The sequence below is a fragment of the Bos taurus genome, chromosome X (genome assembly GCF_002263795.3).
Source record: "Bos taurus isolate L1 Dominette 01449 registration number 42190680 breed Hereford chromosome X, ARS-UCD2.0, whole genome shotgun sequence".
Classification (NCBI taxonomy): Eukaryota; Metazoa; Chordata; class Mammalia; order Artiodactyla; family Bovidae; genus Bos; species Bos taurus.
Genome location: NC_037357.1, coordinates 54,935,141 through 54,948,579, shown reverse-complemented (window position 1 = coordinate 54,948,579; position 13,439 = coordinate 54,935,141). Strand labels below are relative to the sequence as shown.

The following is a 13,439-nucleotide window of genomic DNA, read 5'->3' as shown; positions in this document are numbered from 1 at the left end:
AGAGAAGGTTCTGTGGAATCTGAAGCTTATATACTTTTGAAGGTTTTCTTTTAAAATAACACAAAATCAATCACAACAGTGAGTATTTATTTTGAATGATAATGTATAACAAGCATTAAAATTATGACAACTGCAATAAGAAAAATTCCAAACAAATCATGTGTGTGTGTGTGTGTGTGTATGCAGAAACACCTGCACAATCTGAAGTATGGTGAAGTGAACATCCAAGGTGAAAGGTATAATAGTTTTATTGAAAAGCAAAACATCAAATTTCTGCAATTTTTACATAAACACAAGGCCATGTGAACACATAACAAAACCCCAGGAGTGACATTTGTGCCACTTTCAAAAATGCAGACAGGTTCACATTAAGCCTTTAGGATTTAATTTTACATCAAGCTTTTAAAATAAAATAGCTCTCAATATTTATTCTCACTAAAAGTCTTATTTCAAGTTAGAATAAACAGTTTATTGACTTCAGACTTTAATTTTCAATTGTGTATTTTTAAACATGTTGGGATAATTGTCATATTTGTCCAAACAGAGACTTTTTATGTGACCCATTTCCAAATTCACAGATTCTGGTCCATAATTCTTTCTAGTAATGTGGAATGATTTACCAGTTGGAATTTATATTATTGAAAGCAACTGGAACTACTGTACAAATAAGCCAGATGATAAAAAATGCTTGGTTTGAAGCAAGCAACTCTGTATTTGGAGATACAAGATTCAGAACAAAGTGCTTGCATTTTCTACAGTTTATATCAAACTAGGTGGGCTCTTAAGCAGTCAGTCTGGACTCATACATCTAGAGTAGCCAGACCATGAATATAATGATTCTAGCTGCCTTCTATATGTGGTCAGAAGGCTATATTAAGATATAGCCAATGTTAGTTATGAAGGCAGGAGAAAGCCTGTCTGTTTTAAGAAACTGTTCTGGCTATTGAACAATAGACACTCCCACACATGGAACTTCATGGAACTGTAGAATGAATAATCCTGTTCAAGGCTGCCAAAATTATTTTCTGCATGCTGAGATGTTATTCACACACACATCGACTGCATGCAGATAATCCATTTACTTTATTTTTGAAGTCCAGATTGTTTTCTTGAAAAAGCAATTGCACTCAGTTGTAATATATAGCAAAGCATCTCTATCTTTGGTTCTATATCTCAGAGATATTTTTCCAAAAATAAATAAGCTTGACAGGAAAAATAATTCAGCTATCTTAAGAGAAAGTCTAATATTTTATAAAAATTAAGCAAAAATATATGATTGATGCTTTTTTTCTAATTATCTTGCTTAATATCTCATACCAGTGCAACTTTAATATTAAAACGATCGCGCACAGTATATTTAACTATACAGCATAGACACAAAAATGTCAAAAAACAAAATAGTACTCTCCGTTATTAATCATATTGGAATTATGCTTTCTAAAAATGCACAGGAAAGTAGAACTGCTAAAATATGTTAATAATCTGATGTTGAAGAAGTGAAAGAAAAGGAAATGAAGATGCAGAACAGGTCATAGATCCTAGATATTGCAAAAAGAAGTGAATATATCACCCAAAGTCTCCCATTTCTGGAAAAAATATGTTAGAATAATTCAGAGATTTTTCTTTTAAACTAGAATCTATGGAAGCTCCCTGTTACTGGACCCTCAGAAGATTTAATGATCTTCCTTTGTTAATGGTTTCCGCCTCTTTTCAAACAAGATTTTTGAATCAAATAATTCTCTTTCCCTGTATCCTAGAGATGGCCCCTTCAGATACTTTGCTTCTGCTGCCTTGTAATCTAATCCATCAACAGCAGAAATTGAACAGATGATTGCTTCTGGCAGAAGAACTTCCAGGATAAATTTAATTTTATCATTTCTTATCCGAGTCAGCATTTTTTCATCTATTTGTTTGTAGACTTCTTGTAAATATTTCACCACCTCATCCAACTGATCTTCATCTTCAAAGTATGTTTCAATACAGGGTGTGAATCTATGTGCATTCAAGAATGATTTCAGCCACCTGGACCCTTTCGTGCCATTTAAAATGGCTAAGAGATGGCTCTCTGTTCCCTTTGCATTCACGATGAAGTCCACTAGGTTTTTGTTGGCTCGGTCCCGAGCAGACTTCATTCGGTCTGGAAGAAGTTTCTGGAAGGACATTTTCTTGGTCTGGGAAGTCACAGACATTGATCCCCCAGTATTTTCATTTTGCAGCTTTGGAAATAAATTCCTGAAGGTATCCTGTTTGATTATTTTCCTAACTGGATAACTAATGTCAGCAGCGTAATACTCAAAAAATGAGCCTGCAAAAGAACCACAACCTAATCTAACTCTGTAGTCACAAATAAGCGAGATGCACCAGTCAATACTTTCACTGTATTCCTCCCTGGCTTTCTCCACTAGTGCCTGCTTCTCTTTACAGTCAAATTTCTTTAATCTTCTAAAAGGCACTCTAACGCCTCTTTTTTCAGGATTCATATTTGCCTCAACAAAAACCACACTTGCTTTTCTCTCTTTTCGCCTGATGCTTTTTATCACTGATGGCCAAAATGGATATTTTTGATACTTAAACCAGACAATCATCCCTGTCTCAAATGAACGTTGCTCATAATTAAAAAGGAAACGTGGAAGTTCTTCATCTTCTTCATCGTCATCTAATATGGATGCAGCAATCGAACTTATACGCGCTGACTTGTCAGAAGCTTGAAATTCTTCCTCAAATTCCTCAAAATCCAGTCTCTGAAGATTTCTTTCATTACTCCCGAGGAGTGAATAATCCCCAGAATGGCTAGAGGCACTAAACGAAACCTGCTGTTCCTGTGAAGAAGGCTGAGGGAATGCCTCAGCATCCATCTCTGATTCCACAGTAGGTTGATTCTGGCTGGCAACTGAGCATGGATCAGAGGGACCCTCTCCAGGATCTTCAATATTCTCTGAGAAGGCAGAGCATTCAGAAGAAGCGGCCAGGGCCTCTGGGTAGATGTCTTCTGGCTCCTCTTTTAAAGCTTTGGGCACAATGAAGCCATCTGATGGTAAAGTTGGACTGAATTTTTCTTCTTTAACATATACATCTTCCTCTTTAATTGTGGAAAGCAAAGGCAAAATTGAGAGGTCAATCTTTTTCTTGCTCTCTTTTTCATCCTCATCTTCCAAAAGTGAAGGGAAAGTCTGGCACCAGCTGAGGTTTTGTGATGATTTTGTTTCCGTTTCATTTGGAATATTATCAATCATTGCATGCACCTGTGATTTATCATCATCCAGGGAATCATCACTCTCTGATGATACTAACAGGATTGTTGAATTTTCATTTTCCTCCAGACACTTTGGTAAGTCTCCTTCTCCTTCGTGCTTCCGATACTTTTTACGAGGGGGTGAATCAGATGGCTTTTGTGGTATGTTTTGAGACAGTATAGTGGTCTCTTCCTCATCTGAACTGCTTACTTGAATCAAATTTGTTCTCTCATTCAGAATATCCAGTGCCATTTTTAGTGACCTGGCATAGGCTGTTTCCTCTCCAGGTGGGTCACTGACCTCTGACTGTGTGGCTAGTGAGGAGGCAATAGCTTCAACTTGAGATTTAGTTAGGATCTTTGTTTCTGTGCTTTCCATTTGAATTTTTTCATCCAGTGAGAGTATTTGAACTTCCAGGGAAAATACCTTTTTTCTCTTACTATTTGATGAAGCCTCAGATCGGGACAAAACTTTTGCTGGCCACAACTGGTCTTGCCAATTGCATAAGACATACTCAGCATCCATTATGATTTAGATTTATGTGCCAAGAGGTTAATATTAGAGATTTATGTGTCTGGCTATTCTCGTCACTGTGAAGGAAGTCCCTACCACAAACAATACTTTGACCAATGCCCCTTTTAGAACTACAAAGAGTTACAAAGTGTTTATAGCTTGTGTAGCCTGTTGTCCTCCAGCTGAACTTCCCAAGGATGCTTGAACACGTTGTTTGAATGGACAATATGGAAGATACTGAAATAGCAAAAAGGAAAAGAAAAGTATCAGCAAATAAAATTATTTTGCCAAAGTAGGTGAGCAATTGCAAATAGAGAAGAGACAGACAGACAGTGGGGTATCAGATGGAGGAGGAAAATGCAGAATAATATAAGGTGCGGGATAAGAATTGGAAAAGTGTTTTTATAACATCTCAAAGAACTTACTTTCATTATTGCACATGATTATTAAAGTGTGACTCTATGTGCGTGATGACAGAAGTGGTGTGTCAGGAACTCTATATATTAGACATTTTGGGACTGGTGCCCCTAATGTTATACCTAGAGAAGCAGGACTCTGAACTTGGTGTGCATCAAACTCATCTGGAGAATTCTTAAAACTAGATTTCTAGGCCCTATCCTGAGAATGGCTGCCAGGTTCACATATTGGATGAGGTAATTATCAAGGATTTTTTGAGAGTCAGGTGGCTGGCTAGGACTTCAGGTAGAAATCTGATTAGTCTCTGGCATGAATTCTTCATAGCAGTTTGACACATGAGATTCCTCCCCCAAGAAGCTACTACTTTTAATTACAAAACATTATGGCTACAGAACAGGGAGCAAAATGAATTACATCTTAAATTCTCAACCTAACATGATTTTAATATGAAATGTAGTTTTTAATATTGCTAAGGCTTTAGAGAAAGAAGCAAAATAAATTATACCCTGAGTTCTCAACATGTTTTTAATGTGAAGTATTTTGCAAAATGAAAAGAGCCTTACCCAATGTCACGTGGATCAGGAAGGGTCTGTCTCTGTGATCTGGTTGTCTTGATTCTTACTCCAAAAAGAGACAGGCTGTCTAAAAGGAAACAGGGAATTAAATTAAGTGGCCAAGGCATAAAGAAACTTTTCTACCAAAACTTTAGCACACATGTCATTTAGAAACACAGGAATGAAATGAAATCTTATCTATGATGTAGATATTTATTGTCCTCCTTGTTTATATTATTTTAACTTCTCTCTGAGTGATACAGTTATGATATCTGGTTCATGTTTAAATCATATTTCTCAGGGAAAGTGAGAGGCAAAGACAAGAAAGGGAAGTAACAATTGCCTTGTGTCTACTATGCCCTTCCCTGATGGCTCAGAGGATAAAGAATCTGCCTGAAATGGAGACACAGGAAACAAGGAATCAATCCCAAGGGAAAATACCCTGGAGAAGGAAATGGCAACCCATTCTAGTAGTCTTTCCTGAAAAATCCCATGGACAGAGGAACCTGGTCGCAAAGAGTCAGACATGACTGAGCGACTAAACACATACACACTACTATGAACAAGACTACAGGTTTTGTTTGAATCCTCAAATCAACCACTATGTGAATTTTTCATCCTTTACACATATAATTTTTTCAACAGAATTTTATTCACACTATACCTGCTGTCTCCCAGTTCACTCATACAAAATATGTTTCATTGCTTTATTGTCCGCTTCATAAAAATGGTTGCCTGGAGAAAATTTAGGAAATTTGGCCACCGCCATCTTGTGACCAGAAGCAGAACTGCAGATCTTGCAGGTGCTGTACACAGAGCTTCAGTTGCTCAGATTTTTCTTATGAGAGAAGGATGGGAACTACATTTAGCCAGCCAAGAGTCTTTCCAGGCTTATGCTATGCTATGCTAAGTCACTTCAGTCGTGTCCAACTCTGTGCGACCCCATAGACGGCAGCCCACCAGGCTCCCCCGTCCCTGGGATTCTCCAGGCAAGAACACTGGAGTGGGCTGCCATTTCCTTCTCCAATGCATGAAAGTGAAAAGTGAAAGTGAAGTCGCTCAGTCGTGTCCGACTCTTAGCGACCCCATGGACTGCAGCCCACCAGGCTCCTCCGTCCATGGGATTTTCCAGGCAAAAGTACTGGAGTGGGGTGCCATTGCCTTCTCTGTTCCAGGCTTAGAGAACTTTCTAAGTTCAAGGGGTTTGCTGTGTAGGATAAGAGGATCATAATGTCTTCAACTATAATCTTTCTGGTTATAAAACATGCAGAAGCTTATTAAAAATCAAAAAGATGCAAAAAGATGTAGGTAAAACTAAGTACAAGCTTCTATATAAATAATCTGAATATTTTCCATTTTCCAGACTTTTTTACATGTATAGATAAATGCATACCATTTCAAAACAACATCAGATCTCTGATGTTGAGCAGTCTGAACATTATTCTACCTAAGTGTTTTTCACATGATTTATGAATTACTTTAAATGAGTTTTTTTTCTCTCACATTTGTAACATTTTATCTCAGTATTTTCCCTGATGATGTAAACAAGTAAATGTGTAAGAATATATTAATACTCTAAAATTAGACAGCAGTAAAGCTAGTCCTATCTGTCCAGCTACACAAATAAATATTCATGTTAATAGTATGGCAGGTATGTTTTCCCAGAATTGGCTGCATGAATTATATAGTAGCATATATATGTTCTGCTAACACACATATTTAATTTTGTGAGATAATGTTACAATTGTATGCTACAATTTACTTTTTTCACTTTATTTCTCAGACATTTCAAATCTCTACATGTAGAGATTTACGTCTTTATTTTCGAGACACATAGTATTCCACTGTATGAATGCACCATGACCTATAATATTTTTTAAAACTGCTAATAGAAATAAACCAAATCCTCTGTCTCAGTCTTAAAAAACTTTAAAGATACAGAAAATGGTTATTGCTGACCACATCTATACCTGTGATCTGAAAGAATGAGTTGCAAGGAAGATACAGACAGGGCTGTAGCCAACACAGCAACCAGGCTACACACTTGATTATGTCCAGGAAAATTTCCACTATTGGCAAAACATGGGGGGTCATGTCTGCATGTCTGTGTGTGTCTATGAATGCTTATGTGTTTGAAGCAAATTGGATATGCTGTCAGCTTCATTTTTCTTTCATGATTATAAAAGTAATCATGGGGAGATGCTAATATTGGCTAGGAATTAATATTAAAATAGTAACTTGACTATCCAGAAATGCTGAATAACATGGGAGCTTATTTTCTCCCAGATTTTTTAAATCATGCGAATATACATGCATATATATGTATAAGTGTCTTCACTCAAATACATACTTGTTCCCCTTTCCATGTTCATGTACAGGTGACACACACATAGTCTATGTGCCAATCAAATTATAGAAGTATTTCCCCCCAAGCTGCCATACATTTTTATCCATCATTTTCTGTGTAAATTAATAAATGCTTAAACATTCAAACAGTAACAGAATGTCTAGCAATATAAACATGGAATGACAAGTCAATAAATTAGCATGAATGCCTGTGCTGCACTGAAGTCTTAATATAGAGGCTGTAATCTGATCACTCCTTCTTCCACTTGTAGACTTTTAAAGGATTGGGAGATACACAAATTCCAAAGGATTAATTCTTTCACAATGCCAACAATTATCTCAAATCCACACACCTTTCCCACCACTTTAAAACCACTGTTCCTATTTCTCTCATCTTCATCCTAGGGTCCTGAGAAATCCCTATAAAATAACTAGATTTAAGACAGCCATTACATCCCAGGGACGGGGGAGCCTGGTGGTCTGCCATCTATGGGGTCACACAGAGTCGGACATGACTGAAGTGACTTAGCATAGCATAGCATAGCATAGCATTACCTTGAAGCTTCTTGTCAGCTGCAGCCTGGTGAAATGCTGCTCCTCCCCCAAGACTGGCCAGGTACAGCTCGCTCCGAACCTTCTCAGAGAACGCTGCGCCCCCTCCCTGTGATGAAGTCAGATGATCCTTCTCTGAATTAGGGGAGGGAGAATTGCCAAATTAAATTGCTGAAGTATAAAAGGGTAGAACGGAGAAGGCGATAGCACCCCACTCCAGTGTTCTTGCCTAGAAAATCCCATGGACCGAGGAGCCTGGTGGGCTGCCATCTATGGGGTCGCACAGAGTCGGACACGACTGAAGCGACTTAGGAGCAGCAGCAGCAGCAACAAAAGGGTAGAAATGTTCCTTTTTAAAGAACTTGAAAGTGAATTAGCAACAAGTGTCTGTTTAATTTCCCTTAGGGTGGTGATTTCTTGGGGGAAAAAGGGTGTAAATCACTTTACTTTAAAAAAAAGTCTGATTTAAACTATTTCACCATGTTGTTTTTTTTTTTTTTTTTTTCCCTTGCCTTCTCTTCATCTTACCTTGGTAGGTCAATTTAAAACCCAGCTGGTCATGCTTCATTAAAACAGTTCACTAAGGATGTTGATTTGGATCGCACTAAAACTGTACACAGTTTTAGGGAACATGACTTATAATTTTCAAATCTGTTTTCAGGACATGGTATGTCTCTCCTTTTATTCAGTTCTTTTCTTAAATGCTTCAGAAATTTCTAGTATATCTTCAAGGAACATGGATATTTCTGACCAGAGGCTGGAAATCACTGGTTTGCAGGCAAATACCCATTTCATATACCCTCATCAATAACTGGAAAATCCTCCTTCTTATATTTTATTAGTATTTTTCACTCACACAAATCTATGTGGGGAAATTAATTTTTAAAAATTTACAAGTATTTGTTTTCTGTATGTCTGAAACATATCTTGCACACTTTTTTCATTAAAATTCTCCTGTGTTAGATTAAAATTCAGCTGATTTAACTTAGAAAGCTAATTTAAAATATTGCTAGGGATAATTTTGGAAATGAAAATATTTGGGAATGAAGTGTTTTATTTGACTTCTGTATTATCTAATACATATTTATATAGAAATTTATTGTTATATATTTTATTTTATATAAAATTTATTTATATAAACTAAATACACACACACACACACACATATATATATAATCTCCTATTACAGTAGAAAAAGTAAACTAATACATTGGCCGAAGAGAATGACTACATGCTCCTGATTAATTTAGAACCCAGTTCAACATCTAGAAATACACATACTTAACAAATGTCTGACAGCATTCAATGTGTAAGCCCCTTTCAAATCTAGAATGTGAGATGTAAAGGGACACAAGATATGATGGGTTGTTAAGATCTCAGTTCTAGGGTTCTCCCAAACTTTGGATGATGTTAGATATCCCTCTGACAAAGCAGCCAAGGCCTTTATTTTCTGTGGTTGGTTAGTATCTACAGTAAGTTTTACTTTATTTCTTTTTTAGAGAGGTGTAGAAAACACTTTTATTAGTCTTGACTAGGTATCTATGGAAACAACTCTATATTAGCACTCAAAATACATAATCATTTTTTGTTGTTAAGTGTACAGTATAGTGGGTCACGGGCTTCTCTGGTGGCTCAGCTGGTAAAGAATCCGCCTGCAATGTGGGAGACCTGGGTTCAATCCCTGGGTTGGGAAGATCCCCTGGAGAAGGGAAAGGCTACCCACTCCAGTATTCTGGCCTGGAGAATTTCAAGGACTGTATAGTCCATGGGGTCTCAAAGAGTTGGACACTACTGAGCAACTTTCACAGATAGTGGTTCACAATTTTAAAGATTATACTCCATCTACAGTTATTATAAAATACTGGCTATATTCCTTTTGCTGTACAATAGTCTTTGTAGCTTATTTTATACATAGTAGTTTATACCTCATAATCCCCTACTCCTATATTGTCCCTTCCCACTTCTCTATTTCCACTAATAATCATTAGTTTGTTCTCTTTATCTTGTGAGTCTGTTTCATTTTTGTTATATTTACTAGTTTGTGGTATTTTTTAGATTCCGCATGTAAGTGATATCATACAGTATTTGTCTTTCATTTAGCATAATACCCTCTAAGTCCATCCATGTTACTGCAAATGGGAAAAGTTCACTCTTTTTTATGGCTGAGTAGTATCTCATTGTATATATACCACATCTTCTTTATCCATTTATCTGTTACGTACAGTTAGGTTGCACTCGTATCTTGGCAATAGTAAATAATGCTGCTGCTACAAACATTGGAGTGCATGTATGTTTTCAAATTAGTGGTTTTGTTTTGGTTTTTGGATATATACACAGGAGTGGAACTACTGGGTCATATGGTACTTCTATTTTTAGTTATTTTGAGAAACTGCAATACCGTTTTCCACAGCGACTGCACCAGTTTACGTTCCCACCAACAGTATACAAGGGTTTTCTTTTCTCCACATCCTCACCAAAATTTGTTGTGTTCTTTATTTATAATAGTGATTCTGATAGGTGTGAGGCGGTATCTCATTGTGATAATTTGGGGGATGCAGTGTTTTATTTGGCCTCTGTATTATATAATATGTAAATGTATATAAATATATATTTATATATAAATTTTATTTTATATACTTTATATATAAATGTGTATGTAAAACCACCTCTATGTAAGTATTAATATTAGAAAATATATAATAATAATGAAGATAATCCCCAGGCTAGTATTTTATTGACAGCTCTAATAGTTACAGTATGTAATCTTTTGTACTATGCTGCTGCTGCTGCTGCTGTTGCTAAGTCGCTTCAGTCATCTCCGACTCTGTGCAACCCCATAGACGGCAGCCCACCAGGCTCCTCCGTCCCTGGCATTCTCCAGGCAAGAACACTGGAGTGGGCTGCCATTTCCTTCTGCAGTGCATAAAAGTGAAAAGTGAAAGTGAAGTCCTCAGTCGTGTCTGACTCGCAGCGACCCCATGGATTGCAGCCTACCAGGCTCCTCCATCCATGGGATTTTCCAGGCAAGAGTACTGGAGTGGGGTGCCATTGCTTTCTCCGTTTGTATTATAAACCACCCCTAAATCTCAGAGGCTCAGCCCCAAAAGAGTTTCTAACGCTGATGTCAATGTTCAACGGAGGTCATCAAGCAGCCAGAGTTCTAAGCAGGCATTAAAAGACTCAAACTTCCTCCATTCTATGACCCTACCATATTCTTTGGCCTTGAAGTCCTCCACAGTTTTTGCACCTGGCTAACGAGGGTCACAAAAGATTCAGACACGACTTAAGTGACTAAACAACAACTACAAAGGATCTTATGAAGATGGTCATTGGAGAATCCCAGGAAAGGTTTCAGAGGCCAGGACCAGCAACATCATTATTGGTCACAGTCAACTAGATAAAACTGTTATAGAGGCTGGGGAATGTAGTCTCCTTATGACCCAGGGGGAAAATGAAACACAATTTGGTGAACACATAGCATTCTCTCTGCCAGAGGAAGTTTTCCCTTTCCATCTTTTATGAACTTTTGTTGTTTAATGTTTTTTTTTCTTTTCTTTTTCGGCTATGTAGCATATTTATAAAGACCAGGGCAGACATTTCTATTTGCCCACCCTACATTCACTTTCTGCATTCTTTGTCAGTAACAGAACTCCAGTTGCACTGAAGGTGGCAGTGTAAACTCTTAAAATATTTTTTCCCCACAATCCTCCAAATAAGCCCTGGCCACAAGATGGAATTTCTTGCCGAAGAATGTAAGCAGAAATAGTTGTGAAGATTCTAGAGAAGGTACCTCCAAAGGGAAAAACTGTCTTCTTGGGCTTTTTCTTTTTCCCTCACTTTCCCTCTTTCTCTTACTCCCCCCTAGAATTTGACCACAACAGGATTCAGACAGCCAATCTGGACCAAGAAATGATTTAGAAAAAGGAGGCAACTCATTAGGGATGAAAGATCCTGAACACCTGAATAATGGGTCCATCCCATTCCAATCACTTTAACCCAATGGAACAATACATTTCTATCTTACCTAGGTCACTGTGTTTTCAAGTCTCTAGTGGTAGGAAATAAAGTTGATCTTATATACAATTACCAACAAAAATAATATTATTATTATAGAATTAATCTTTTCAAAGCTTTCAAATTATTATTACATAATTTAAAGAGGATTACCAGGTTAGTATAAATATGAATTTATATAAATCAAGAGATATATTCAATTATATATTTTACAAGTAATATTTCTCATTCCGTCTTCTCATTTCACATGTTTTAGAAAAGTCAAGTGCACACAAAATGTGATCATTACATTAAGATTATACTCTTCTGTGTTTATTTTGTCTATTTTCTATATTGCATGCTCAGTCACTAAGTCATGTCTGACTCTTGGCAACCCCATGGACTGTATCCCACAAGGTTCCTCTGTCCATGGAATTTTCCAGGCAAGAGTGGGTTGCCATATCCTTCTGCAGGGGATCTTTTTCACCCAGAGATTGAACCCACATTTCCTGTGTCACCTGCAATGGCAGGGGCAGATTCTTTACCACTGAGCCACTTGGGCTAAATCAGAAAATACTACAACACCTCACCATTTTTCAAACAAAATACAAAGGAAAAGATTAATTCCTTGGACAATATTTTATGTTTCATTGTTCTATAGAAGGAGTGGGAGAAGAAGGATAACCAATAATAATTAATGCTACTACTACAACTACTATTAATGAAGATATAGAATAATTACAGATATAATAATATCTAACATCTATAGTTTTCCATGTGCCAGGTATTGTTCCCAGCACTTGACATATTATTTTATTTAATTATTAGATGGCTATTTCAGGTAGGAGAGTCCCATGCCCGAGTCATTCTGCATAACACGAGTAGTAATATTACTAATAATAATGACAAAGAATGAGAGAAACCAAAAGTGTTTTCTTACCATGAGCCAGGCCCTCTGCCAAGTGCTCTGTTTACAGAGTGCTCCCTCTATTCTCGCAAAATCTTGTTAGGTGGGTATTCTGAGTATTACCACTTTATAGATGAGGCATTAGAGAGGTTAATTAACTTTTACAAGGATACCTAGAGACTATTGGGCACATGGGATTTGAATCCACGTACTCTGACTCTCAAGTCCATGTTTTTAATCACTAAAACACACTGAACCTACCTCATCCAAATGAAAAATGCTCTATAAATGTGGACTGGATGAATGGTGAATTAGTGAATTTGAAATAGCTATGTACTAGAAATCATGGAAACTTAAAAGAGAATCCTGTATTTAATTTAACATAAATTAGTCTTTTATAACATAATTATAAGAGTGAGTGACATCCCATCACTTTTGCCATATTCTACTGATTGGAAGCAAGTCATAGGTTATGGCCATACTTACGGGGAAGGAATTACATAAGGGGGTGGGTCACTTAGGGTGTGCCCACCACAATACTGTATGATTCCACTCATGTGACATTTTCAGAAAGAGGAAAACACAGTGACGTGATCAGTGGCTGTCAGGGATTACAGGTAGATGGAGGGTGTGATTACACATGGTTGGCACAGAAAGTTGTCAGGGTGATAGAATCTTCCACATCCTGGCTGTGACAGTGATTTTATGAATTTACACATATGTAAAATCCAAATAAGTGTATACAAAAAATCACATATTGTGTATGATGATTTAAGTATGATTTTAACATATATAATAAAAAATAAAAATTTAAATGGAAAAATTTAATAATTATTGTATAAAAATAAACTATTTATAAAAACATGCTTTAGAGATATGCTTCTCCCTGAAGCATATTTCATAACAAAGGAAAAAAAAATAACA

The 13,439-nt window shown here is 36.8% G+C and overlaps 1 protein-coding gene across 11 annotated transcripts in view; it reads right to left on the bottom strand.

Moving 5' to 3' along the window:
• The window catches only part of PWWP3B (PWWP domain containing 3B), a 64,648-nt gene that overhangs the window by 28,774 nt on the left and 22,435 nt on the right, over positions 1–13,439 (bottom strand). For 9 of the 11 annotated variants that reach the window (XM_024988524.2, XM_024988525.2, XM_024988523.2 and 6 more), the window contains 3 exons: positions 7,619–7,750; positions 4,727–4,805; positions 67–3,983 (listed from right to left, as the gene is read on the bottom strand). In XM_024988524.2, coding sequence (XP_024844292.1) covers positions 1,674–3,758 — 2,085 coding nt within the window. In that variant the 5' untranslated portion in view covers positions 3,759–3,983; positions 4,727–4,805; positions 7,619–7,750 and the 3' untranslated portion in view covers positions 67–1,673. Of the gene's footprint in view, positions 1–66; positions 3,984–4,726; positions 4,806–7,618; positions 7,751–13,439 lie in introns of those variants that run through there. The other 2 variants (XR_003033439.2, XM_010821645.4) reach the window with 2 other exon arrangements.